Below are 25,237 nucleotides of genomic sequence, written 5' to 3' on the forward strand. Positions count from 1 at the left end.
ATCTGGAGACCCACTTTTTAGGCTTTCCTGGCCTAAAATCTTAGAAAAGTCTGGTTGACTTTCAGTTTGTATTAGACTTCACATTTCTTTCCACATTAGCTTTGTTATTTCTACCCCCTTTGACATTTTAGCTTGTTGTTTTGAAGTGTTAGAAGACTCTGTTTGTAATCACAAGAGACTAATGTGGTATGCAGTTGAGAAGGGGGTGCATTGTTCTGTGATTTTTTCCCAAGGGAAAGCAGTTTACATGGAGTATGAAAGCAACTCAGTCTGATTGTGGAGCTCAGTCTGATTGCGGAGAACAGAGCAGGTCCCCGGATGATGATCCAAGCCCCTGTGCTATTCATTGTTACTCCTTGTGACTGTTTTTGAATGAGAGAAATCCAGCAATAATTTCTGTTGTTGGAAAGAGTAGCTATGAATCTCCTTTTTCTTCAAGGTTGAAGTGAAGCTGTCTGTGAAGTTCACCAGTAGAGAGTTCAGCTTAAAGAGGATGCCCTCCCGCAAACAAACAGGCGTATTTGGAGTAAAGATCGCAGTGGTCACCAAGTGAGTTATTTAATCATTTTTTCTTTTTAATCCAGGGTTTTTACTTAAGGCCTTTCCTCTGACCTGACAGTGAACAAAAGTTAACACGTATAATTTGCCTGTTTTCTAACAGATAGTTTTGAGGGGAGGGGGAAGTATCTGTTTTGCAAGCTGCATCATCTTCATTGAGAGCTGCATAAATCTGCTTGGAACCCAAGTTTGTTTACTTTGAACATCATGTGCTATGCCGTGCTCCGGAACTAACCCTTGGTCTCTTCCTATCCTGTGAGATGACTCACCCTGGGATTTTCCAAGCTACCGAGCAGCCATTATGCACCACACTCAAAAAAACATTCATACCATCTGGATGGTGCTATATTAGTTTTAACCCCTGAACTTTAGTCATGATTCATTTGCCAGCAGAATGTTTACTGGCACTGGAGAACTTGGGAGGGAATCATTATTCTGTAGGCAAAAAACAGGACTACTAAAGCACACATATTAAATTGACATCTTTAAAAAATAGAGGAGTTGAATGAGGATTTTTAGCTTCCTCTCAGGTATCAGCCTTACTTTGAAAAGAAAAGAAAAACATGTGATTCTCTGGAGTTAGGTGAATGGTTTGGTACCCATGGTATGAACTGATGACTAGAATTTTATGGTGTCGGAGTGGGAGAATGTAGCTGCCAGTGTTTTGACCTCTTACTTTTCTGCACATCAATAAACTTTGTACTTTTGAGCAGCATGGCATATCAGGGACTGGCACGTGCTTCAATATGATACTCACAAGCTTAGGGGCAGATCAGAAATAGCACATAACTTTGAAAACGATAAATAGCTGTACATCTTGAACAACAGTTTTATTCTTTTTATTTCTTGACATAGTAATTCTGTAAATTTGTATTAGTATTACTTTTGAAAATAAATACAAAATGATACCGAAAAAAGAAATGTCTGCCTTCAAATGCAGGCAGTTTTTCCACAGAATCGAAGGCAGTTTGAAATTGCTCTCTTGCTTGTGGTGTATGTACATTCACACATAATTATTGCCTTTGCCTTTACTGAACTGGACCTTTTCTTGCAGGAGAGAGAGATCAAAGGTGCCTTACATTGTGCGCCAGTGTGTCGAGGAGATTGAGCGTCGTGGCATGGAGGAGGTGGGCATCTATCGAGTCTCTGGTGTTGCCACCGATATCCAGGCTCTGAAAGCTGCTTTTGATGTCAGTGAGTATCAGCGTCTAAGGTTTTCATTTCCACTAAAAATGAACAGTCAGTGTTCCACGCACTCTACAAATAATTACTAGGGCCAGTCTCAATGGAAGTAGTGCAGAAAAGGAAGTGATCTGCAATGCAGTTGTTTCTAACGTACATGCTTTAGCTTCACTGTGAAATGAATGTTGTTTACATTTTCAAATCGAAAAGTAGCTGGTTCAATGCATCAAGCAGCAGTATTTCACAAGAAACTGCGAGATAGGTATGCATTGTGGCTAACTGCCATGTGTGCACTGTTTCAAACACCAGTGGTGGCAGTGCACTGGAGCCAGGGTAAATGTTAATGAGTACACAGCCAGAGTGTGCACGCCCATGCCATATTACTGATCCTCCAAAAGCTCTACCATCATTTTTGAATTGAGCAAACAATTTCAGCAGAGAGGAAGTTCAGAAGCAACACCCGAGTAGCTAAAAGCTCTGCTCCCCTCACTTTTCCCTTCCCCTCCCTCTATTTCAGATAACAAAGATGTCTCCGTCATGATGAGTGAGATGGATGTGAATGCCATTGCAGGGACCTTAAAGCTCTACTTCAGAGAACTGCCTGAGCCCCTCTTCACAGATGAACTCTATCCCAACTTTGCTGAAGGCATTGGTGAGAATTTGATGACTAACAAACATACTACTTCAGGATTGCTGAATCAATTGGGAGAAAATGTGACTGAAGATATTTGGCAGAAACTCCTTCAGGGGATCCTCTTACCCAAAATAATGCAAGAATACTTAAAGCATTAGAAATGTAACTGCTTTAGAATCGTTAACATTCCTAATGTTTTAAGTATTTTAAATTGCAACATTTTCTCGTAGGGGAGTGTTTCCAGGCTGCTGATAATATTGTTGCATCTTCCAGACTTTCAGATCTGCAATCCCCTTTTTTGAAAAGTGCCAGCCAGAACTGTACACTGTTCTCCATTTGTGCAGTAGACAACAATCCCTTTCCTGATAATACCTAGCATGCAACTGGGCCTCTTTTTTCATAGCTGAGGCTAATAACTGGGCCAGGTTTGGCTCTGCAGTCTGTGAGGCACAAGTTTGTAATGTATTAAGTTTCAGCCCTTCTTTAGGTGGCAGCTTCTAAACCAAAATTAGGTCAGTTCCTGGACCTCTGTGTAGCTTGATGCTGCAGAGGGAGGGAACGATTCAGCTGCCCAAGAGAAGTTAGGGCAGCAGAGTTCGGGATGGCTTGGGGGAGCAGTGAGGATGTGCCGGTATTGAGCTTGGTCTCTGGATTTTAATTTTTGTAACTTGAGTGAAACATATTATGTACTTTGGGCACTTTGAGACTTGCTATTTTTGTTTGGGGGATTCAGTCACATACTAGTAGATTCAGGTTACACAGTTATAGATTATTGAGAGGACTTGCACAACAAGCCTGTTTCCTCAAAACATTGAGGACTCAAAACATTGAGTGACATGAATACGCACTGGAAAGTGTGGGATAACATTTGCTTTGACACAAAGTTATCTAACTTCCCAGCAAACAAATCAGAATGATCAATAACAGACACAATCTAATCTCCCCACAGACAAATAAGAATAAATGCACAATAAACAAATTGTCTGGATGCAACCTTTATTATTGTTAACTGTTATTTATATAAGATTGCTCAATAGCATAAGGTTTTGCTCAGAGCAGACCCATGGAAATTAATGAACTTGATTAAGTTATGTACATTAATTTCTGTGATGCTACTCTGAGCAAATAACATACGGAAAGACTGTTGACAGCAATAATCTTTTTTTGTTGTTAGTTTAACACCACTCTTTGTTATTTCATTCAGAAATATGAAATGATAAAATACGATTAAAATCCAATAGAGTGGTACCTCGGGTTACATACACTTCAGGTTACATACGCTTCAGACTCCACTAACCCCGAAATAGTACCTCGGGTTAAGAACTTTGCTTCAGGATGAGAACAGAAATTGTGCTCCGGCGGCGCGGCGGCAGCAGGAGGCCCCATTAGCTAAAGTGGTGCTTCAGGTTAAGAACAGTTTCAGGTTAAGAATGGACCTCCGGAACGAATTAAGTACTTAACCCGAGGTACCACTGTATTATTTTTTTAAAATCATAAAATGGCCTGCAGCCTAAAGGCCTTTCAGAATTTTAAAAAATCTTCACTATAACGATCATAAAAGAGTGGGAGGAGCCAGGCTAGCCTCCCTTCCATGCCTTGTGAAGCTGCATTGTGTGCTCCCATTCTGACGCTTTCCCCCCTCTCCTCCTCTAGCACTTTCAGATCCAGTTGCTAAGGAAAGCTGTATGCTGAACCTACTGCTGTCTCTTCCAGAACCCAACCTTGTCACATTCCTTTTTCTCCTGGACCATTTGAAAAGGTAATGCTAGATGTCCTTTTACAGCATTGACCATCTCTCAGTACTTACTGTGGAACTCCTGGAATGCATTCCTAGGCATTGTTGGGAGTAATAACTGAACACATATGGTTAATAGACCTGGTCAAGACACCTTTTCAGCTTGGCTCTAAGAGAGACTACTGCTCTGAGATGGCTCGTCTGCAGTGGTAGCTCCTACGTAGAAGTGTTGGGGTGTCATTCCTTGTCCTCATTCCTCTTGAACAAACCCCATGGATTGCTTGCCACTCTAGTGTTCTTATAAAATAACAACGTTCATACAAGTATTGGAGAACTGACCTAGGGCCCATCTCTGCCCTAGTTTCAAAATTCATATCAACCAAGATTTGAGGAACAATAACTTCAAAGCTAACATTCATTGCAATGCAGATAACAGAATATAGTGAAAATCTGGCTTGCATAGAACTTTAGATGGACAGTCCTGTTCTTATCACCTTTGCATCTGCTGCTGCCACAATCTGTTATCACAAATAGCTTCTTACAGTGGAAAGACATTGAATGGAGCACCTCTTGTCTTTGTTATAAAAACTAAACCATAATTTGCTAGGATTTGAAGTCTTTGCAAGGGCGGTATAAATGAGAACCATCTTCTGAGCTGCAGAAATGAAACTTTCTTTCTTTCTTTCTTTCTTTCTTTCTTTCTTTCTTTCTTTCTTTCTTTCTTTCTTTCTTTCTCTCTCTCTCTCTCTCTCTCTCTCTCTCTCTCTCTCTCCCTCCCTCCCTCCCTCCGCTGCCTCTACCCAATTGCTTCAGGGTTGCTGAGAAGGAGAACATCAACAAGATGTCACTTCACAATCTGGCAACTGTTTTTGGACCAACGCTGCTCAGGCCATCGGAAAAAGATAGTAAAATCCCTGCTAATCCAACTCAGCCAATAGCCATGACTGATAGCTGGTCACTAGAAGTCATGTCCCAGGTAAGGAAGTGGGGTAGTCCAGGAAAAGTTTTGCAACTTAATGAGTGCATAGTGTCCCCAAGGCAAGGCAAAGCCCAGTGGCTCACCTTGTGGGATTAAGCTTGCTCTAGCTATCAGCCAGTCTCTAACGTTACTGAAAGTTTTCTCTGTGTTTTGTTACACAACGTAATAAAAACAGTAAACTGTTGTAGGAAAGTTATTGAAGAGTGGAAATCATTCTTTAAATAAGTAAATGAACAGATAGCCTAATTTTCCCATGGATTGTGCTCCAACCTGGATCTCCTGTTGAGTATACAGCACCCAAAATTTGCTACATAAAGCAGTTGCCCTCATAGTTAGGTCACTTCACTACACTGGCTTTCATTGACCTGTTTTCTCCTTTGCTTTCCAGGTCCAAGTTCTCCTCTACTTCTTGCAGCTAGAGACTATCCCCACCCCTGATAGCAAGAGACAGAGTATCCTGTTCTCCACAGAAGTGTAGGAGCTTTGATCAGTCCGTGTGGAATTTGCCATGGGTGTGAACTGCCCCACTCTGGGAATGAGAGAAACACGTTACTCCTTCAGACATTCCTGGTCTGTCCTTGCCTACCAGGAGGAAGTAAGGCCTTCAGTCCCTCTGCTATCTGTCAGGCAATGATAGGCTGAAGACTTTTTTAAAAAGAAAAAGAAAGATTCCTTCCTCTTTTGACCACTAGAACAAGAAAGAACTGGGCCAGGCTGTGCTGTGAGTTTTCAACCAGCAGAGGGTAGCCCTGAGCAGCAAAAACTGTTTCTTGTGGGGTATGTGAAAGAACAGATTCCTCTGTGGGTTTTGTTTTTTTTAATGGAATTAATTTTATCTTTGGGAAGCTTCAAGATTTCTACTTGGACCTCTTGTGAAGAGCAAAAGGATATATCAAAGCTGTAGCTTTAATAGCTGCTGTGTTGGTTTTTAATGGAATACTGCAAAGTATATGCATTTATGATGCCCTCTACATGGAAATTTAAATCTTGATTTCAACTAGTCTCTTTTTAATAAATTAATTAATGAATTAGAGGCTTCATATACAATCAGACCTCTTGGTTGGTTGTTGTTTTTGTCACAGACTTGCCTCTTTTCTTGGAAACGGAGAGAAGAAACCACATTTTCTTGCCTTTTGTCCCTTTTTGGGTAGGGGTTGATAAAGGAGGCACTTCCTGTTGCATCATATTAAGGCCAGTGTGCTAAAGGAGACTGGGGGAGGGTGTGATGATGGCAAGTATTTAGATGACCTTACTTTCTGTATGAACCAAAAAAATAATGGGCAATGCTAATGTGAAAGATTTGCTAAATTCTTCAGGCATTCTAAATAGAATAGAAGATCACTTGCAAAATGGGGAGCTTCATCCCATTTCCCCATATAAAAAAGGAAAAAAACTTTTATCCAGTTCTCCACCCAGATGATGAAGGCTGTGTCTACACATAAACACCATAACATTTCTTCAGAGATCTGGGGACAAATGTCAATGGCTGTCTCCCAGCTGCTTGACCTAAACTTTCATCAGAATCGCTTTTTCGATACTTGAATTTTTATGTTCTTTCTTGAGACTTTGTATGTTGCTTATGGAAATTGTCTTTTCCACCTCAACCCCTTTTTTGCTGGTAAATATAAATGTTTTGATAAGATGTTTGATAACCTACACAATGATGGTTGATTGAGCAGGGAGCATTTTGTATTTTTCAGAAATCCTAGACATTCATGGACTTCAGAGCAGCCATATCTAGGCACCAGTGAATTATAGCACTGGGAAAGGATCAGTGCTGGGAACTGGAAACATGAACTAATTGCAGAGTCCTCAAATGGACAGAGAGGTTTTTGCATTTGCTCTGATTTTAAATTATATTTGGGGAGATATTTTGCCTATCACTTCCCACTTGGTCATCCAGCATAATTTTTAGTTATACCCATACATGCCACCAATTTTACCAAGAAGACCAGAAACTGCTTGCAGGCAAGGGAGAAGAAGACAGAGCCCCTCCTTCCTTATTAAAAGTGTGATAAAGGGCTAAGATGTTAAACTAAATTGTTGGCTTGGTTCAGGAGAAGGATTGAAGTAGGGAATGAGACTCCCACAAAGGTTTGTCATGTTCCTAAGTTCTGATAAATAAAAGTGATTCTCCTTGCTAAAACTAAAAGGTAGTGGAGAAATGTATGCTTTGACAGCCTTACTGATGGGGGGGGGGGTTGGTACTGTTCCATAATGTCAGCTGCTTTGGGTATTATGAAATCACACATTCCGAAAGAGAGGAGAGGTTTTGTCATTTTCTATGTGTATTCCCGCATCTTTCATGTTCCTTAAAATTATTCATATGGGAATCTGATATTGCTTAGCTCCTCTTCCTACCAAGGCTACGATACTGTCCCTGTTTAGACGTAACCTATTTCAGCTTATTATATTATTTTATTGTTCTCACTTTATTTTATACTGTTATTGTTTTTCTAATTGTCATTATTGTATTTTAACAATTTTTGTGTAAGCCACTCACAGAACTTTGGTTACAGAGTGGCATAGAAATACCGTTAATTAATAAATTAAATTATTAAGCCAAGATATGCACGAGCCTTGCATTCGTGTGCTTCGTTCTGCCCTTCCTCCCTTCTCTTCTCTTAAACAACAGAAATTGCTGCCAAAAAATGGTGTGATAGCCAGTAACATAAATGGCTTTCAAAAAGCAGATTAGGCAAATCTTATAGAGGATAAGCCCTTCAGTGACTATTAGTTGTGTTGCCTACAGGGTACCTGCAGTGTCAGAGGCTCCAGGGAGAGGGTTGTGTGGTGCTTTGTGAGCTTCCCAGAGGAAGCATGCTGGACTATGTCTTTGACTGATCCAGCTGCAGGACTCCTGGTAAATAGTGTGCAGAAAGTGAAGTTGATCATTTACAGCTTTCACAGTTTCAGGCACTGATTAGAACATGGTAGCCATAGTCTCTTGGTTTGGATGTAACAGGAAACTATGGTAAAGTAACCGAGTACTGTATGTCTTCAGCCATGGGACACAGAGAAGAGAGAAAGGGACAGCATTTGCATGCACAAAGTTCATTCGTATTTTGGCTTAGTAAGCCAAGATATGTTATAGCCAAATGGGGCTGCAGCATGTTACAAATGTTCTTCTCTAGACTAATTTCGCTATAATGTAAATTCTACTTCTCCCATTTCCCTTGCTGTTCAATCAAGCCTTTAAAAAGAAGTGTGGATTGCAAAGTATTTGTGGAGGTGCTAAAAAAAAGTGAAGGTATCTAACATGCTATTAAATTTAGTATTATTATTATTATTAGAGGTAAAAAATAATGGGATAATTCTGTTAACAGGAAGATATACTGTCTGAATTGCAGTTTTCTACCCTGCTTTGTCTCATCCCATACAACCATTTCTCTTTCTGTCCTTCTAAGCCAGCTTTCCTCAATTGCTGTGCTGGCTGGGGTTGATGAGAGTTACAGTCTAAAACATCTGGAGAGCACTAGGATGAGGGAGGATGGTCTAGGCCAGTGTTCCCCAACCTTGGGCCTCCAGCTGTTTTTGGACTACAACTCCCATCATCCCTCGCTAGCAAGACCAGTGGTCAAGGATGATGGGAATTGTAGTCCAAAAACAGCTGGAGGCCCAAGGTTGGGGAACACTGGTCTAGGCAATGGTTCTCCCCTATGGCTTTATAGGGGACGGACGCATGAGCTATGGGGCTGGGAAATGATTGACTAAGCTACTGTATTTACGCAAATCTAATGTGCCATCGAATCAAATACGCACCTCAATTTTCAAAACCTTGAAACCCAAAAAGTATTTACTATTTCCGCAGTGTTTTTCAAGCTTGCAATCAAATCTAATGCACCATCAAATCTAATGCTCACCCTAATTTTTGTGATGTAATTTGGCCAAAAAAGGTGCACATTACATTTGAGTAAATATGGTATCTCAGATTCCTTCCCACTTAGTAGAATGGCAGAATTGATTAATCCCGCTCCATATTGATGATCAATGTACTGGACAAAACTACTGTTGAGGGATTTGGGCGTGGCCATGCAAGGCTGGGGATGAAGGAAAACTTCAGATGTTGGGATCATTCCATGGATTCAGGATACAAACAGATTCTAGGCTGAACTGAGCTTGCCTCCTTCGGCTCTCTTCAAAGAAGGAAAAGCGGGAGGAGCATGGGGCGTCCTGTCCAAATATCCCAAAGTATCTTGTTAGCAAAGGATCCCCCTATGATACAGTATCATAGCATCCCTGTTTGGTCAATTTTTGGTAGGGCACTAAAAGTTTATATGCACACTTTCTTTGGATTTACACAAGCCTGTTCCTGGGAAGTTTGGGGCCACCCCAAGTATAAGAGATAGTCCTTCCTTAACATTCCAGTCATACTTGTATTGCAAGTTCAACTGGTCTCACAATCACAGTCTTTCATGTAGTTGTACTGGACTTGTATTACCTGAAGAACCAGCACAAGGGAGCTGCAGAGATTGGTGGTGCTTAAAGAGCTAATCAGATCCTCTACAATGACATGGAAGCCTTAGAGAGGCCTTAAATGTTTTTCTTGAGATGCGGGGGCTTGTGGGGAGGGTTGCTTTCACCCTGTTCTGAGAACCGTAATTTCATAAGGGCTTCGTCTTTTTTTGACATATTATTTTGAATTTGCACCACTTCTCATTCAAAAGGGGCTGCTATTTTCCTTCATGCATCATTGGTTGTTACTTATCTATAGCTGCGGCTTACAACTGGAAAAGCAATACTACAAAGACTACAAATGTGCCAATTCACCTTGCCTGACTTATTGATTTTTTAAAATTTACATAAAACTGTAATTTTAATATTGAATTGATAGTTTATACTGCATAGTTGTAAGGAGGATGCCTTTGCTTTGGAAATCTTGAGAGCTGCTTTGATGAGCAGGTGAATTCTTATATGGAGGCACGTAGATGTGGGAGAGATTGGACAATTAATTTAGGCAATTAATTGATTTTATTATTAGTATTAATAATTATGAATTAGTATTATAAACCCAAGCTTTCCTGAATAATTGCAATTCTGAGCTGGGAAACTAGGGTACTCAATTTAAGCAGATCTGAAAATTGAGAAAGGGTTGTTTTTTTGTTTTTGTTTTAAATGATCTGTTAAGCATGCAACACACTGTAAAAATGATCCATATTTTCAAGTGAAGGGGTTCTTATTTCCCCTGCTTGGAGTTTTCTTAAAACCACCAGGACTGCCTTTCAGTATACAGTGGTACCTCAGGTTAAGTACTTAATTCGTTCTGGAGGTCTTTTCTTAACCTGAAACTGTTCTTAACCTGAAGCACCACTTCAGCTAATGGGGCCTCCTGCTGCTGCTGCTGCGCCGCTGGAGCCCGATTTCTGTTCTTATCCTGAAGCAAAGTTCTTAACCTGAAGCACTATTTCTGGGTTAGCGGAGTGTGCAACCTGAAGCGTATGTAACCCGAGGTGCCACTGTACTGGTCTCCACATCAGCATGGCCTTGTGCCTCTCTGAGGATGAAACATAACTGGGGTGATGTGGGCAGGTGATAAGCAAGTCGCTACTTCATAGGAAAGCCCCTCAAGACAAGGATTCCTTCTAGAGGGTGCCTCTGTCCCACTGCCTGCCTAAGCTGCTACTATAAGCAAGGGCTTCCACTCAGAGCTTAGGGCTGCCCTGCTCCCAAGCTCACAATTTCCAAACTGAAGTCCCTATCTGGGTATCAAGACTAGTGCTTCCTCCACCTCACTTGGGCAGAGGGGACTTAGCCTTCCCCTGGCACTAATGCAGCACTCTGGCATCACATACTAGGTTGGGGAAGCGGCTTGCTCCTCTGTCAACACTGGCAAATGCATGTGTGATCTTAATGTCCCCTCCATGCGCCTCTCACAGACAAGCTACAGATTACCAGATTGGTTAGTCTTGGAGGTGGTTGTTCCTCCTATCTTTTCAGAGATTTAAAGAATGGGAGTGGCAGGAGGGGAACAGTACTACCTGAGTGACTAAAACAAACCAAAGAAGTATGCAGCATCCTTCTAAAGCTCCCCACCCCAAAAGGGGGAAAGTCCTCTCTTTTGCAGTAGCCTAAATAACTTTGCATCAGATTTGACCAAGAATTGGTTGAGTGAATAAAGGGTTGTATCCAACATTAGTTATATTCAAAGAAAAACCATCAAAATTAATAAACATTACTAATTTATGTCCATTAATTTCAGTGGGTGTGCTCGGAGCAGCACTCAATTAGATACAACCCAAGGTGTTTTGCAAAGATCATGGCCACTGGTCCCATCACCTCCTGGCAAATAGAAGGGGAAGAAATGGAGGTAGTGAGAGATTTTACTTTCTTGGGCTCCATGATCACTGCAGATGGTGACAGCAGCCACGAAATTAAAAGACGCCTGCTTCTTGGGAGAAAAGCTATGACAAACCTAGATAGCATCTTAAAAAGTAGAGACATCACCTTGCCAACAAAGGTCCGTATAGTAAAAGCTATGGTTTTCCCAGTAGTGATGTATGGAAGTGAAAGCTGGACCATAAAGAAGGCTGATCGCCGAAGAATTGATGCTTTTGAATTATGGTGCTGGAGGAGACTCTTGAGAGTCCCATGGACTGCAAGAAGATCAAACCTCTCCATTCTTAAGGAAATCAGCCCTGAGTGCTCACTGGAAGGACAGATCGTGAAGCTGAGGCTCCAATACTTTGGCCACCTGATGAGAAGAGAAGACTCCCTGGAAAAGACCCTGATGTTGGGAAAGATGGAGGGCACAAGGAGAAGAGGACGACAGAGGACGAGATGGTTGGATGGTGTTCTCGAAGCTACCAGCATGAGTTTGACCAAACTGCGGGAGGCAGTGGAAGACAGAAGTGCCTGGCGTTCTCTGGTCCATGGGGTCACGAAGAGTCGGACACGACTAAACGACTAAACAACAACAACAACAACAAAGGTGTTTTGACCATACTAGGTTGTTTGTGAATGCAAAAAACTAATAACCTATAGTTTCAGGTTAGGCTTTCCCTCTACCTGCCTTTAAAATACATATTCTGAAAGGATTTTCTCTTACTCTGCTCCACTGTGAATTCTGGAAGCTTGGGCAACTGATTTTTTTCACATTCAGGTGCCAACTATAGCAGGGAGCCCGGCCCTCCAATGGTGATCCATTCTTCTGGGATGCATTTAGTGTATAGCTCGGAAATTTTAAATTAATTATAAGTGGGTGGGCATATATTACAGGTTTTGCATATCACTGATAAACCAAGATGATAATCTTGGCAGATAATCTTACAGAATCTTTTGAAGATTAATTTCTATGCCTTAATGTTATAAAATACAACTTTAGAAGGCCTCTTCCCAATCGCTTCCAAGAAACCCAGGGTGTTTTTATTCCTCTTCTGTGATTCCAAGTTCCTTATGTAGCTTTCTCAATGCTCTGGTTTTAAAACTACAAGTTACCTACAGAATAGTCCATTTTACAGAATGTTATCCATAGCATAGATCCTTAATATTATTGGGTGTGAATGACTGAGTGAATGAATACGATATTGTGCCCTTCCAATATAACTTCCCTGTGTTTTGCTATTATTGTTTAAGAACAACCAAGAGAGCCCTGTTGTCTATCAATTCACAGCAAGGGTTGAACCACAATGATAGAATTCCCATCCTGTGGTCACTCAAGGAAGATAGTTCTGAACAGCTTTAGGTTTGCTTTTGGAGCTTTGAGTTAGGGTGGTAACACTGGAATCAGCTGTTTTATTTGTGCTGTAACTGAATTATCATGGGATAGATTGGCTTTTTAATCTACCATTTCCTGCTTCAGCCCTTGTGGAGGTCAGGCTGTGGAAGTGGACTGGCTGCCTATTCTGCACATGTGCCTGCTGAATGTGCTACATGGTTTAATTTCTCACACATCATAATAAGGACCATACAGAGCTTGTGTCTGTTTTTTCAGCTCCTATCCCAAGAGCTTGTCAAGGGGCACAAAGACTAATGGAAGAGTACTTGTCTAACCAGACCACTTTCACTTTCTTAGGTATACAGTCGTGCACATTCCAAAGCCTGTTATAGGCAGGGGGCGGGTTCCTGTTTTCTTCTAATAAACCTTCACAGACCAAATAATTCTGCACTTGTAAGAAGAGAAGAGGGAAATTCCTAGCCTCAGCAAAGCTCTGCATGTGCACTGTCATGGCTGGATTAACATTTAAGTATACTGCAGTCTAGTGACTTATGGCTTCTCAGTACGCTTCTTAGCATGTGCCTGTTAACTCTACAAGAGTAAGCAAATGTAGAGGTTCTTCATTTCCTTGGCTCTGACCACAAGAGTCTCCACAGGAAGGATGCCTTTTATGCTTCAGGTTATAAAACAATTGCTAGTGTCATTTCAGTAGGAATGTATCACTCTTGTTTTTCCATACTTCATCACTCCTTTTATATTATAAGCACCACTCTCCAGGTTAGTGTCAAGGAAGGTATTCCTCCAGAAAGTTTCTTAAAACTGATTCATAAGAGAGAAAAAAAATCATCAAAATAAAGTGTACATATCCTCTGTCATCTCTTCGTCACCATTATGTTCTGGTCCTCTTTTCACTGACAACCCTTCTGGCAGTCTGTGCAAATATTTACCAGTACTTAAAAGTTAGCTTCTGGGTTTCACTGCTTTGTGGCCTTTACCATGATCAGGAAAGAATGCAGGGCTTATGAAGGGGCAGAACCATAATTCAGGTAGAAGCTTGCTTAGTTATCAGTGGTCCCTGCTGTGTTCCAAAAAGCTAAGTAAATCAGCCAGATTACATACAGGAAGCAAAATCTGCCACCTCCAGAAAAACTCAGGTCACCAGGTGCAGGCTTACTTTAACTGCTGTCCCTTCAGTTATCACCAATTTACATTCTTTATATAACAGTGTGACTGCCATTCAGTCCTACATGTAAAAAGACAAAGTACTTGGGAATGGCAAAAACATGCCTTCAGCATCACATCCCTTCTCACCAGTCTGGAGATTAGGACTAAGGCTGATGCAGCACTAGTGATGTAATGTAATCCCGACCGTAACAGAGGGTCTTAGACAAACTTTTGACTGGATTTGTTTATGTGAATTCAATTCCTGAGGCAGGATGACTTACAGGAGAATTTCTTCAAGTAATTTCCAGTCAATATCCAAGGTTAGCCATCACATAGTGTTCAGCCAATTCTGTGAGAAAGATCACTTGAGTAGGATTCCTGATTCTAAATGAGAGTTGAATCTGTAAATGGCCTTCTGGGTGATGATTATTCACCCAGATTAATCTGGATCTCCATGGAGCAGGAATGGTCACATAATCTTTCCTGCAGGGAGTACTAATGCAGATGATCAGCCTTACATTGATAAACAATGAAAAAATATTTTAAGAGGGTAAACTTGCTGACAGTTACTCCCCTTTGATCATGTCCTATACAAGTCAGCATTTTTTATCATTGGTCAGGAAGAAACTACTCATAGTTTATAAATGTGTACAAAAGTGAATGCATATGTTCTGGTAATGTGATGGCATGTTTTGACCAAGAAGAGAGGTGACAGGCCTCCTGTGCGTAATTGCTTTCTATGATAAAAGGTAAGGATTCATGAAGGGATATCATGCAGTAACTGCATTTATCACATGAATACCGTAGGAACTCTTGCCCTCACTGTGTTACAGTCAAAATAAGCTATAATGAATTTAGGTGAAATTATTAGTGATGGTTGTAAGTTACTGTGTGGAAAGGACAGCAAATAGGCTATTTTATTATAAACGGGTTTCTGTCTTAATCTTTCCTTCTGTTAAACTAGCATTCTCACAACTTGAAAAGATCTTTTGGCATTAGCTTATTTGAGCAAGTTGGAAAAAATGAAGTTGATTTTGCACTGACATCCTGTTTTACAGGCCTTGTATCATTTTAACAATGACCCATCACCCACATGTATGAAATGCTGGCAGTAGATATGACTCAGTCCACGTTTGCTATTCTAGTTCTCATTAATTTCAATGGGAGAGTTAAACATGTACTGTATTGAATTTTCTACTGAAATGAGGGGAACCAAGAAGTTACTAATTTTGGCTAATGGTTTTCCCATGCCACATGCCCTGCAATTAAAAAACAACAACAATCAGATAATACCCAAGGATTGCCCAAGGGTAAATTAGTATGTAAATATTAGGTTTGTTTAAATTTTGGAGTTATCTTGGATGAATGATCACAAAACCGAAGCCCACAAAAATGTATTAACAGCTGGAAATGCATCATTCAGCATCTTCAACGTAGAAGTGATTCTGTTAACTGCTTCCATGTCCAAATTAAATTTATACAAAGCAGTAGAAATACAGAATAAAAATACTGAGTTATACAGCTAAAGTAATCAAGCTGAAATAAGGTAAAAATTTATGAGTTCGACAATATGAAATATGAATCCTTTTTCTATGGTTTTACTTGGACTTGCCTATGTAACTTCTGTAACTTCCTTCTGTTAATGATCCATGTTGAATTCAGAGGAAAGCAGGTGAATAAACTATTTATTTAAGTATAAATGCAATTAAATTATATACCGTAAATGCTTGCATTTTCAGCTTATAGAGAAGGGTTTTTTTTGTTCACTGCCAGGTCACATTTCAGCCATGAAGCTAATATTTGTTGTCATTGTTTTTAAGACCGCCTTCGTGTTTTAAAAGCATTTTTGCATTGGCATTTTATACTGCTTCAGTATTCCTTGCTTCAATATTCCAAAGAGTTCATTCAGAAAAGTAAAACAGTAAAGTTGATTCTGAAGAGAGATGCTGAGCACTTGGAACTGCTGTGGAATATAATTGTTTTTCTAGTGCTTTTGTCTGTCTGGAACAGGTCCAAAAAAAAAACAGCAAAAAGTTAGTAAATTTAAAAGGTGTCATAAAAAAGAAGGAAATGAAAAGGGACTGAAAAACCTGTATTTGGGAAACAAGGAAATCCAAGGCATTTGTAGTCTTTGTTTGTACACAATGTTAAATAAATTTATTCCGTATCTGTTTAATGGACTCAGCTGGTCTTATTTCTCAGCAGGCTGTATCTGGAACAGAATGAATATGTGAAGCATTCCTTGAAGACAGGACTAACTTAATATCCTAGCACCATGGGGACAGAACTTAATTTGAACCAGGGCTCAGCTCCAGAGCCAGTGTCTAAATGCTCAGAAACAGCCATAGTATAGAAAATGTTTCAGAGCATCTACAGAATGTATCTCCCTTACCTAAGGAGACTGTTCCCCATGGGGTTGTAACTGATAACAACAGTTACATACAAAAGCACAATAAACTCCACAAAACAGTATTGTTGTTTACTACAAAAAACAACAACTGAAATAGAAGCCACCCCACAGCTTCTTTCCAAACTTTTCAAGTTGGTGACACACTTTTTGGACATGCATCATTTCGCAACACAGTAATTCAGTTTTGCATCATTTCATGACACAGTAAGTCAGTTTCACTAGCAAACCGGAGGTTAAACTAAACCTTTTAAGCCCCAGGAGGAGTGTGGGGTTCGTTCATGTGACACACCTACACACTGCAGCTGACACACTTAACGTGCCGTGACACACACTTGGAAAAGCTCTGCTATAATTAACTTATATGCCAAAATGACTCCCCCATCTCCCAGATAGTAACCTCTCCCAAATACATCCTTAGCAGTCCTCCACATTTAAGCCTCATTCATAAATTCCCACCAACCATCCAAATATCTAATCCCCAACCAACCAGTTATTAAAGAGCAAATGCAGGTGCAGGTATATTGTCAGTATGTCATGCTTTTGCTGCAGGTTTACTACTATACCTGCAATGATCATGCCTGTTGCATAAAAGCATGGGGCTGTCAGACATGAGTGTCCACCCTTTAAAATGGTATTTAAATTTGAACAGAGATATTAAATAAACCAAGATTATATCATACTGAAAATGTATATGTCAGAAATGATGCAACTGGATTCCAGAAAGCTCTTGTAGTACTATTTTCTGTGCCTTTTTTGTTCTTAAACAGAGCCACTGGGCATTTACCTGGCCAGACACTGCAGGTATATTATTATTATTATTATTAAGAGTATTGATCATGCACATTGCAGCTATTTGTACAAAAGAAGACTGCAGTTCAGCAAAATAAGAAATGCATGTCAGCTCCTGTGCAAAGCCCCTGAGGCAGCAATAAAAGAATGGGATAGAGGACCTGGTTGATGTTTCATCAATTAAGGGACTGCTCCACTGAAATGTAATCTTTGAAAGCCATGTATATAAGCTAATATAAAATGAATCACAGGCCTAAGCAATTGGAAAATCTCATTGAAAAGCCAGCAGCTCAAGCACACAGGTTCAGTGGATTGGTCTACTAACCCTTTTCCATTTCAAGCTATATGGATAGTGAGAACATCTTGGAAACATGACTGTACATGAAAAATAGCATATGGTCCATATCTAATAAACACAGCTGAAGGACATTTGTGTGGATTATTTTAAAAATAATTTCTACCCCACCTTTTGAGATGCCCCCCACCAGATTTCTTACGCATCTTCAATTAAAAACAACCAGAACAATAACATGAACAAAGAGCAAAAATACAGACACTGCTAAAATGCAACAGCAGGAGCAAAAAAATTAAGTCCAAACCCAGCCTACAAGGTTGCTGCCAGCAAAGAAAGTATTGACCAGATATGGGCAACCCTATAAGAAGGGGGCTAACCAGGCTTCCCCAAATATAGTTCCACAATCCAGGCACCACAACAAAAAAGTTCTCGTCACTCAACATGTTCCATCTAGGTGGGCATGATGGCAGCAGGATGCAGAGAGAGTAAGGCCTGTGAAGAACAGCATACAGTAGTGGGTAGGTGAGCTCATGTGAGAGAAAGGAGTCGTTCAAATAAGGGCTTTATAGGAACTTTGAATTGTACCTAGAAATGAGCTAGTGGTGACTGCACATAAGAATCAATACAGTGGTACCTCGGGTTAAGTACCGGTACTTAATTTGTTCCGGAGGTCCGTCCTTAACCTGAAACTGTTCTTAACCTGAAGCACCACTTTAGCTAATGGGCAGTGGCGTAGCGTGGGGGGGTGCAGGGGGGCCGGCCACACCGGGCGCAACGTCTGGGGGTTAGGGTTAGGGGGCGCAAATCCACGGGTTAGGGGGCGCAAATTACTTGCCTTGCCCCGGGTGCTGACAACCCACGCTACGCCACTGCTAATGGGGGCTGCCGCTGCGCGTTTTCTGTTCTCATCCTGAAGGAAAGTGCTTAACCCGAGGTATTATTTCTGGGTTAGCGGAGTCTGTAACCTGAAGCGTATGCAACCCGAGGTACCACTGTATTGTGGTTGCATGTTCCCCAGGAAAATGTTGGTCAGTCACATCTTAACAGGTGAAGCTTCCAAATTGCAGCAATCCAACCAGGATGTAACCAAGGCATTTGTGACTATGATCAGGTTTGCTTGAGTAAGAAAAGGAAACAACTGGCATTCCAGCCAAAGTTGTACAAAAGCTGACCCCTGGTAACCCTGGGGCACCCCACCCCAAACAATGAAACCAATATGAGTGCAGCTCTATTCAAAACAAGATGTACACCTCCAACATGGCTCAGCAGCATCTTTACCCTATTTGCTAGCCTGCCTCCAATCCATCATTATAGGCACCAATTAAAGACCTCCAAAGCAACTGTGGATGCTCATGAAATGGAGAGAGTGAGCTGTGTATCATCAGCATATTGACAACGCCCCAGTCCAAATCCCTGGATAAACTCTCCCTCTGGTTTCATATAGATGTTAAATATTTGCTTGCTGGTTTGCAATACTTATCAGCTGCACTTTAGCTGAACCTCTCACAGTAGCTTCAAAAGATAATAAAAACATGGATAGGAACAGCATAAAACAAAACCACAGCAGGACAGCGTAAAACAAAATTATAGATTAAAAACATTGGAAAGTAAGGTTTTTACCTGGTGCTGGGAAGAATAAGATGGTGGGAGCAGATGAAGCTCCTTTGGGATGGAACTTCAAAGTCAGAGGCAACAATGGAAAAGCCCCTGTCGCTGCCAGCATTTCTCTTCAAAAGTCAGGAGAATCAAGAGCAGGACTGTAGAGGATGATTTTTAGCACCTGAGCAGCCTCATGTGGAAATGGTTGGAGAAGGACCACAGCTGAGTGGTGGAGCATCTGCTTTGCATCCAGAAGGTCCCCGGTTCAATCCCTGGTCTCTTTGGGTAGGGCCAGGAGAAACCCCTGCTTGAAACCCTGGAGAGCCACTACCAGTCAGTGCATGCAATACTGAGCTAGATGGGATGGAGGTCTGACTCCATAGTAAGGCAGCCCCCAAGTTGTTCAGGGCTTTATACAGTATATCAAAACCAGCACTCTGAATTGCTGGCACACAAGTCTATGCTACAGAGAGGTACTCTGAACCAGATGAGGCAATTGGGCCTTCTGACAAAAAGGTCCATGTCTAGCAGCCCACCCAAATGTGAAGCGTGATCCCTCAGTCCAAAAAAAAGAACAACCCAGCACTCTGCTTGGTGTGGATTAAGCTAAATACAGTAGCAGAAGGGGGCAGCACATCCACCTTGCTGCCCTGGGCTCCTTTGGAAGAGCAGGGTATTAATTGTGGTGTAGTGGTTACAGGCCTGGAAGACTAGGGTTCAAATCCCAACTCAGCCATGAAACCGGTTGGGTAGGCTTGAGCCAGTCACTGCCCCTCACAATAACCTACCTCACAGGGTTGTGAGGATAAAATGGGGAACTACGTATTTCACCTTGAACTCTTTGGATATAAATCGAGTAGTTTATGACATGTTTCCCATCCCTTTTCATAATCTGAACCTGGAAGGAAACTTTGTTAAGGTAATCGGCACCATATATGGTCAAATTTGACCTTATCTATTTGTACCTCAAAATAGGCGTGCGTAAAAATTGGCCAGTGGCCCTTAAAAATAGAGCTCAACAGCTGAACAAAAAAAAGGCAAAGAGCTCAGGAATTTTTTTGTGGGGGGGAGTTCAATAACGTGAATACTGTATAAGGTTAAGAATTCCCTCTCATTAGTGGAAATATAGCAGGTATACATGACTGGGACCATGTTATAAAGACGCCTTTGCTTTATCGCGCATTTACATCTCTGAGGACCAGTTTGCTTTTCTCTTTTTGGTAGTTTTCCACCTCCCTCAGAGTGTCCCCCTCGGGGGTTTCCCGCCTTTTTCAAACGCCCCCTCCTCGCTGTTCAGGAGCCCCCTCGCTCCCTCGCAGGTTCCCGCCCCGCGTCGCGCGCGGAGGAATGGGGCGGGGCGGGCGGGGGAATAAGCAGAGAGAGGGAGGAAGGCAACCGAAGCGGAGCCGCGCATGCCCCGCGTGACTCTTGGCTCGCTCGTCAGCCGCCGTGCCCGATGTGCCTCTCGGCGTTCCCGAAACTTTCACGCCTGCGCGGTGCTGCCTCCAGCTCGGCGCCTGCGCTGTACGGCGCTCTAGCACTCTGAGGGAAGAGGGGTAATTGCAGCCCCGGCGGTTGTTGTCGTCGCTGACGCCGACGCCGCTTGGAGAAGCGCGTCCTCTTCCCTCCTTACCGGGCCTGGCCTCCCCCCCCCCCAGTGAGAAAGAAGGAGGAGTAAGCGGCGCTGTCCGGTAAGGACCGAACGGGGTTCAGAGTTGGGGGGCGGCGAAGGGAAAGGGAACGGAAACGCCCCCCCTCACCCCCCAAGAACGACCTCCCTCCTCTGAGGCGGGGCGGAGGGTCGCCGCCGTTGTCTTGGCCGCCCAGGCCTGGCTCGGGGTCCGCCCTCCGCTTCCTCAGGGGTCTTGTTTGTGCTCTTCCCCACCCCCGTGTTCCGCCTCTGGTCTTTCCTCACACGATGTCTCTCTCCCCCCCCCCTCCAGTTACTCCTAGTTACATGTCATTTCTCCATCCTCAGTAAGCCGCCTCGACCCTCTGTAGAAAGGCGGGGTATGGTGACTGTGATTATTATTGTTGTTGTTTGTTACATGTCTTTCCCACTTTTCTGCCAAGGAGTTCACGGTAGTGTATATGGGATTAGCATCAGCTCCCATCCCCAGTCCCTGGCTACGGGTACGAACATTTCCCTCTACTGTTCCTGCCCGAAACACCTACAGTGCTTTTTCCACTTGCTTTCAGTAACGTTTGGAAAGCTGAGTAGGCTTTTATTATTATAACCACTGCACCACACTGGATCTCTTCTTATCCTCATCATAATTTACTCCCCCTTCACCCTAAGGCCTCGGGTTGGTTTACAGCAGTTTTAAAATGTATGAAAGATAGTTTAAAACAACTAAGGTGACTTCTCAAAATATATCTCTCAAGTGTTAAAGGCCAAGGTAAAGAGGTGTGTCTTCAGTACCTACATAGAGCACTTGATATTGTTGTCAACAGAGCAGCTGCCTTCAGCCTCCTGGTGCTTTTTTCCATCTGTTGTAGGGCTGCCAGCAGCAACCTGCAAGGTCAGTGGTGATGGGAATTGGGAGCCCCAGGTTGGGGGAGGCTGAGCAAAGACCATATATAGCACAGGGGTTCCCTAGCTGTGATCTTTCAGCTATGTCTGGTTCTGTGGCAGATGGCTAGAGACTGACAGGACATCCATTACATTAAATAATCATATTGATTTTATATATTGTAGGTTTTTTTGTATTACAGTGTGAACTCTATGGAATTCAAGTTGTGATACAATAACTAAGAAATGAAAGAAGCAATTAAAATACACTATAAAATCGATATTTTATTTTTGAAATTTATGAGCTGCTTTTACAGATTTGTGTGGAAAAGTTGAGTATAAATTATATAAATACAACTGACACTCCAAACCAGAAGAGGTTTGAGATATTGGATCCAGTTTGAGCAAGCACTAGAACTAAGATGAGGAAATAAATAATATTTAACCACCACCTGCTCCTCTTTTACTGCTATGCTGTTTGGGGCAGTTTATTATGATATTAGAAAGACTAAACATAGTATTGAGTGCCATTTGGCTGAGAAGGTACTTAGGAAATATTAACTATAATTAATGAATAATATACATTATGGTACTACTTCTGGCTGTTCACTTCAAAGTGTTTTGTTTGTTTCTTTGTTTTGTTATAAATTTAAGCCTGTTATGCCACCTTTTATATGGTGTCACAAGGAGATGTACACACTAATACAAGAACTGTAAACAAATTAAAATATCGATTAACATCTACAACAATAAACGTCATAATGCAGCAGTGATCCCAGTAATATGAAATCATAACCCTGATTTTCATAACTGAGCACCAGTGCTTTTTGCACCCTGTTTCAGTAATCTCTGCTTTGCAGTGTTGACAAATATTCCTGCATTGCAAAGATGGAGATGAGTTTAAGAATGCCTTTCTTAATGTTACTCAGTGAGTTCATGTCTGAGTTTATATTTATGAACAACATCTCTTAGGCAAAACAAAAGGTCTCTCTGGCTCAGCATTGCACTTGTCCCCAGTGTCTGATATTCAGACACTGCACACAAGGCTTCCCAAGCACCTGCAGTCAGCTGGTTGTTGGCACTTGGGAAGTGCTACACAGGGTGTTTTACAGGCACTGCCATTCAGCTACAAAGCTTCTTTGTCCAAGCCCCTTCTTTGCCTTCCCCACACTTGACATCACTATGAGGTGTACGGCAGGTGGGCATGGCTTGCAAGAAACAGCTTTACGGGCCAAATTAGGTTTGATTGTCCTAATCAGGGCTGTGGCCTGGAGGTTCTGCCCCCTTGGTTTAATGTTGCATTTGAACCAGGTTATAGATTCAGTAGAAACCAAATTGAGTAGTTTTATGTCGTCATATTTCCACCCAGATAAAGTCCCACTGTTGAATGGGTGCATTACTGTTTGCCGTGAAATACAACCTCCCCTATTTGTTTGCCATTGGTGGTCTAAAATAAAAATTTGAAAGCAACTTTTATGAAAGATCCATGCTTAATAATCTTACACAGGTTGGCAGACAAGTGGCTGTATATAAGTGAGAACAGTGCAACAAAACCAGTGCTAGGTGTTGGGAACCCGTCTTAATACCAGCCCACATCACAGCATTCAAATTCTTTCCCCATCCCCTAATTGAGCAGTGGCTGCAGTTTTTTCTTCTTATGATAGAATAGATAGAGACTGGCTAATGAAAATGGCTTCCCTAAGTGCACCACAGACGTAAAGTGTCTGCAAATTAAATAAACATTTCAGCTGTTGCTAACAGTTGGTTTCTGTTTTTTGCATTTTAAAAATGGACTGTTTTATGCCTGTCTTGTATACTCTTTCCCCTAACACTTTAGTTAAGATGGAATCCTTTAGGTGATTTCATTGGAGGATTCCTTAAAGTTTGTGAGGAATACCCTGCTGAATGTTACACTTGTAACAATTACTCATGGTCAACAAAGAGGCTAAACAGACAGGTTAACTAAATGTCCACAAACTCCGAGTAACGTTTTTCTTCTTTTCTGTACTTCAGTTCAGATAAGATTTAAAAGAAATAAAGGGGAAATATCTTTCTTCTGCACTTTGCAGAAAGCAGCTTGAATGGATATTATAGATTCAAGGATACCTGTTGTGAGTCCTTGCCTGAGGCATGAGTAGGGTGCTTTGGCTATGAGTTCTGAAACATGTGGTGTGCTCTGGATAGCAGCTTAGAGGCATATGACTCAGTGCTCTTCCAATATAAGGTAACTTTTTTGCACGGCTGGGACGCAGATTGCAATGCAGCATCCATAAAATGAACTGATCAAGTATCAGGTTAATGGAAAAGCCATTGATATCCTGATGAGATTTAAGTGTCCCATTTTGTAAACTGTAATGATGAAGATGTAATTGATGTATTTCAGGTATTAAAAAGGTAAAAGGTAAAGGACCCCTGACCGTTAGGTCCAGTCGTGACCGACTCTGGGGTTGCGGTGCTCATCTCGCTCTATAGGCTGAGGGAGCCAGCGTTTGTCCACAGACAGTTTTTCCGGGTCATGTGGCCAGCATGTCTAAGCCGCTTCTGGTGAAACCAGAGCAGCGCATGGAAATGCTGTTTACCTTCCTGCCGGAGCGATACCTATTTATCTACTTGCACTTTGGTGTGCTTTTGAACTGCTAGGTTGGCAGGAGCTGGGACCGAGCAACGGGAGCTCACCCCGTCACAGGGATTCGAACCACCGACCAAGGTTTAATAGTTGCTGAGGAATAACTGTTCTAAGTCAACTGTGACTATGTGGGCACATTTTAGAGCTTTTTGAGCATCTATTGCACTTCTGTTGACCTGAAGATATGGACATTGAGAGAGCCAGATAGGTAGATAGGTTGTGTTGCTTTTGACAATCATATTTGTAACTGATTGAATGCAATCCGTGTGTTGGGCCTGATGCATTCATGTTTGAAGACAATATTAACACAGATAATCTTAATTTTCTACCAATGCAATGTGAATTATGATCCTTTGTGGAATTATGGAAATGAAGTGGAATGATGGTCAAGTAGTACAGAGTATAAGGTTCATGCATTTGAGAACATGTATGCATTTTGCTTACTGATTCTGAGCTTGTTGTCTCAGATGATGAAGGAAATACTTTGGTGCTTGGGAAGCATAATTAAAAACAAACACCCTGACCTGATTTATTTGTAACTGCAGAAGCATGCTTTGTTTCTTTATGTAAAGGAAATTAAAATACTAAGAGTAATTAGTGCTTGAGTGAGAATAAAAGGAAATGTGCTTCCAGAATTAATTAGTTACATTTATTACCTACTGCAAAACATTTATCATTCTCCTCTTCTGGCATCATTAATTCTGCTCTGTGCCATATTATTACATAAGAAACTAGTAATAAATAAATAAAAAGCTATCCTTTACTTATGCACTCATTTACATGTCCCAGATACATTGATTCCATTATTTCCCTGTGAAAAGCATGTTAATCACTTTAAGAGTAGCACTTAATTATCAAAATCATTAGACGTCTATATATCTTTGTCTAGAGCAAGGATTCTGAAGCTTTGTAACAGTAGGCTTCTCAACTATAGTATGTGAGCTTTCTGCAATGTGACTAAAGCCATAGCAACATGGATCGAACAAGGCCCGTGATATGTCTTGAATCTAAGTGACTGACCTCAGACTGGAAAGAGAAGAACCTGAAAAATAGCAGTCACACCACAGACCCACATTGGGATTTAGGCTCATCTTTTTCTT

General features: G+C 41.6%; 2 protein-coding genes and 1 long non-coding RNA gene across 3 annotated transcripts in view; 2 read left to right on the forward strand and 1 right to left on the reverse strand.

Annotated features, from left to right (window-relative positions):
• BCR (BCR activator of RhoGEF and GTPase) overlaps positions 1 to 16,082 on the forward strand; it is a 96,879-nt gene extending 80,797 nt beyond the window's left edge. Inside the window, exons 18-24 of the mRNA XM_083478443.1 lie at positions 440 to 549; positions 1,613 to 1,752; positions 2,258 to 2,392; positions 4,028 to 4,133; positions 4,923 to 5,085; positions 5,477 to 11,328; positions 12,017 to 16,082. Coding sequence (XP_083334569.1) covers positions 440 to 549; positions 1,613 to 1,752; positions 2,258 to 2,392; positions 4,028 to 4,133; positions 4,923 to 5,085; positions 5,477 to 5,566 — 744 coding nt within the window. The 3' untranslated portion in view covers positions 5,567 to 11,328; positions 12,017 to 16,082. The remainder of the gene's footprint in view (positions 1 to 439; positions 550 to 1,612; positions 1,753 to 2,257; positions 2,393 to 4,027; positions 4,134 to 4,922; positions 5,086 to 5,476; positions 11,329 to 12,016) is intronic.
• A 288-nt stretch (positions 16,083 to 16,370) lies between these two features.
• On the reverse strand, positions 16,371 to 20,256 carry LOC310695034. Its single transcript, XR_014519879.1, has 2 exons — positions 19,021 to 20,256; positions 16,371 to 17,892 (listed from the first exon to the last, which is right to left on the reverse strand). It is a non-coding gene; the product is annotated as an uncharacterized lncRNA (long non-coding RNA).
• A 241-nt stretch (positions 20,257 to 20,497) lies between these two features.
• SPECC1L (sperm antigen with calponin homology and coiled-coil domains 1 like) overlaps positions 20,498 to 25,237 on the forward strand; it is a 51,150-nt gene continuing 46,410 nt past the window's right edge. The window contains exon 1 of the mRNA XM_083478501.1: positions 20,498 to 20,690. The gene's annotated coding sequence lies outside the window, so the exon portion shown is untranslated. The remainder of the gene's footprint in view (positions 20,691 to 25,237) is intronic.

Source organism: Podarcis liolepis (genome assembly GCF_965112155.1).
Source record: "Podarcis liolepis genome assembly, chromosome: 15".
NCBI lineage: Eukaryota > Metazoa > Chordata > Lepidosauria > Squamata > Lacertidae > Podarcis > Podarcis liolepis.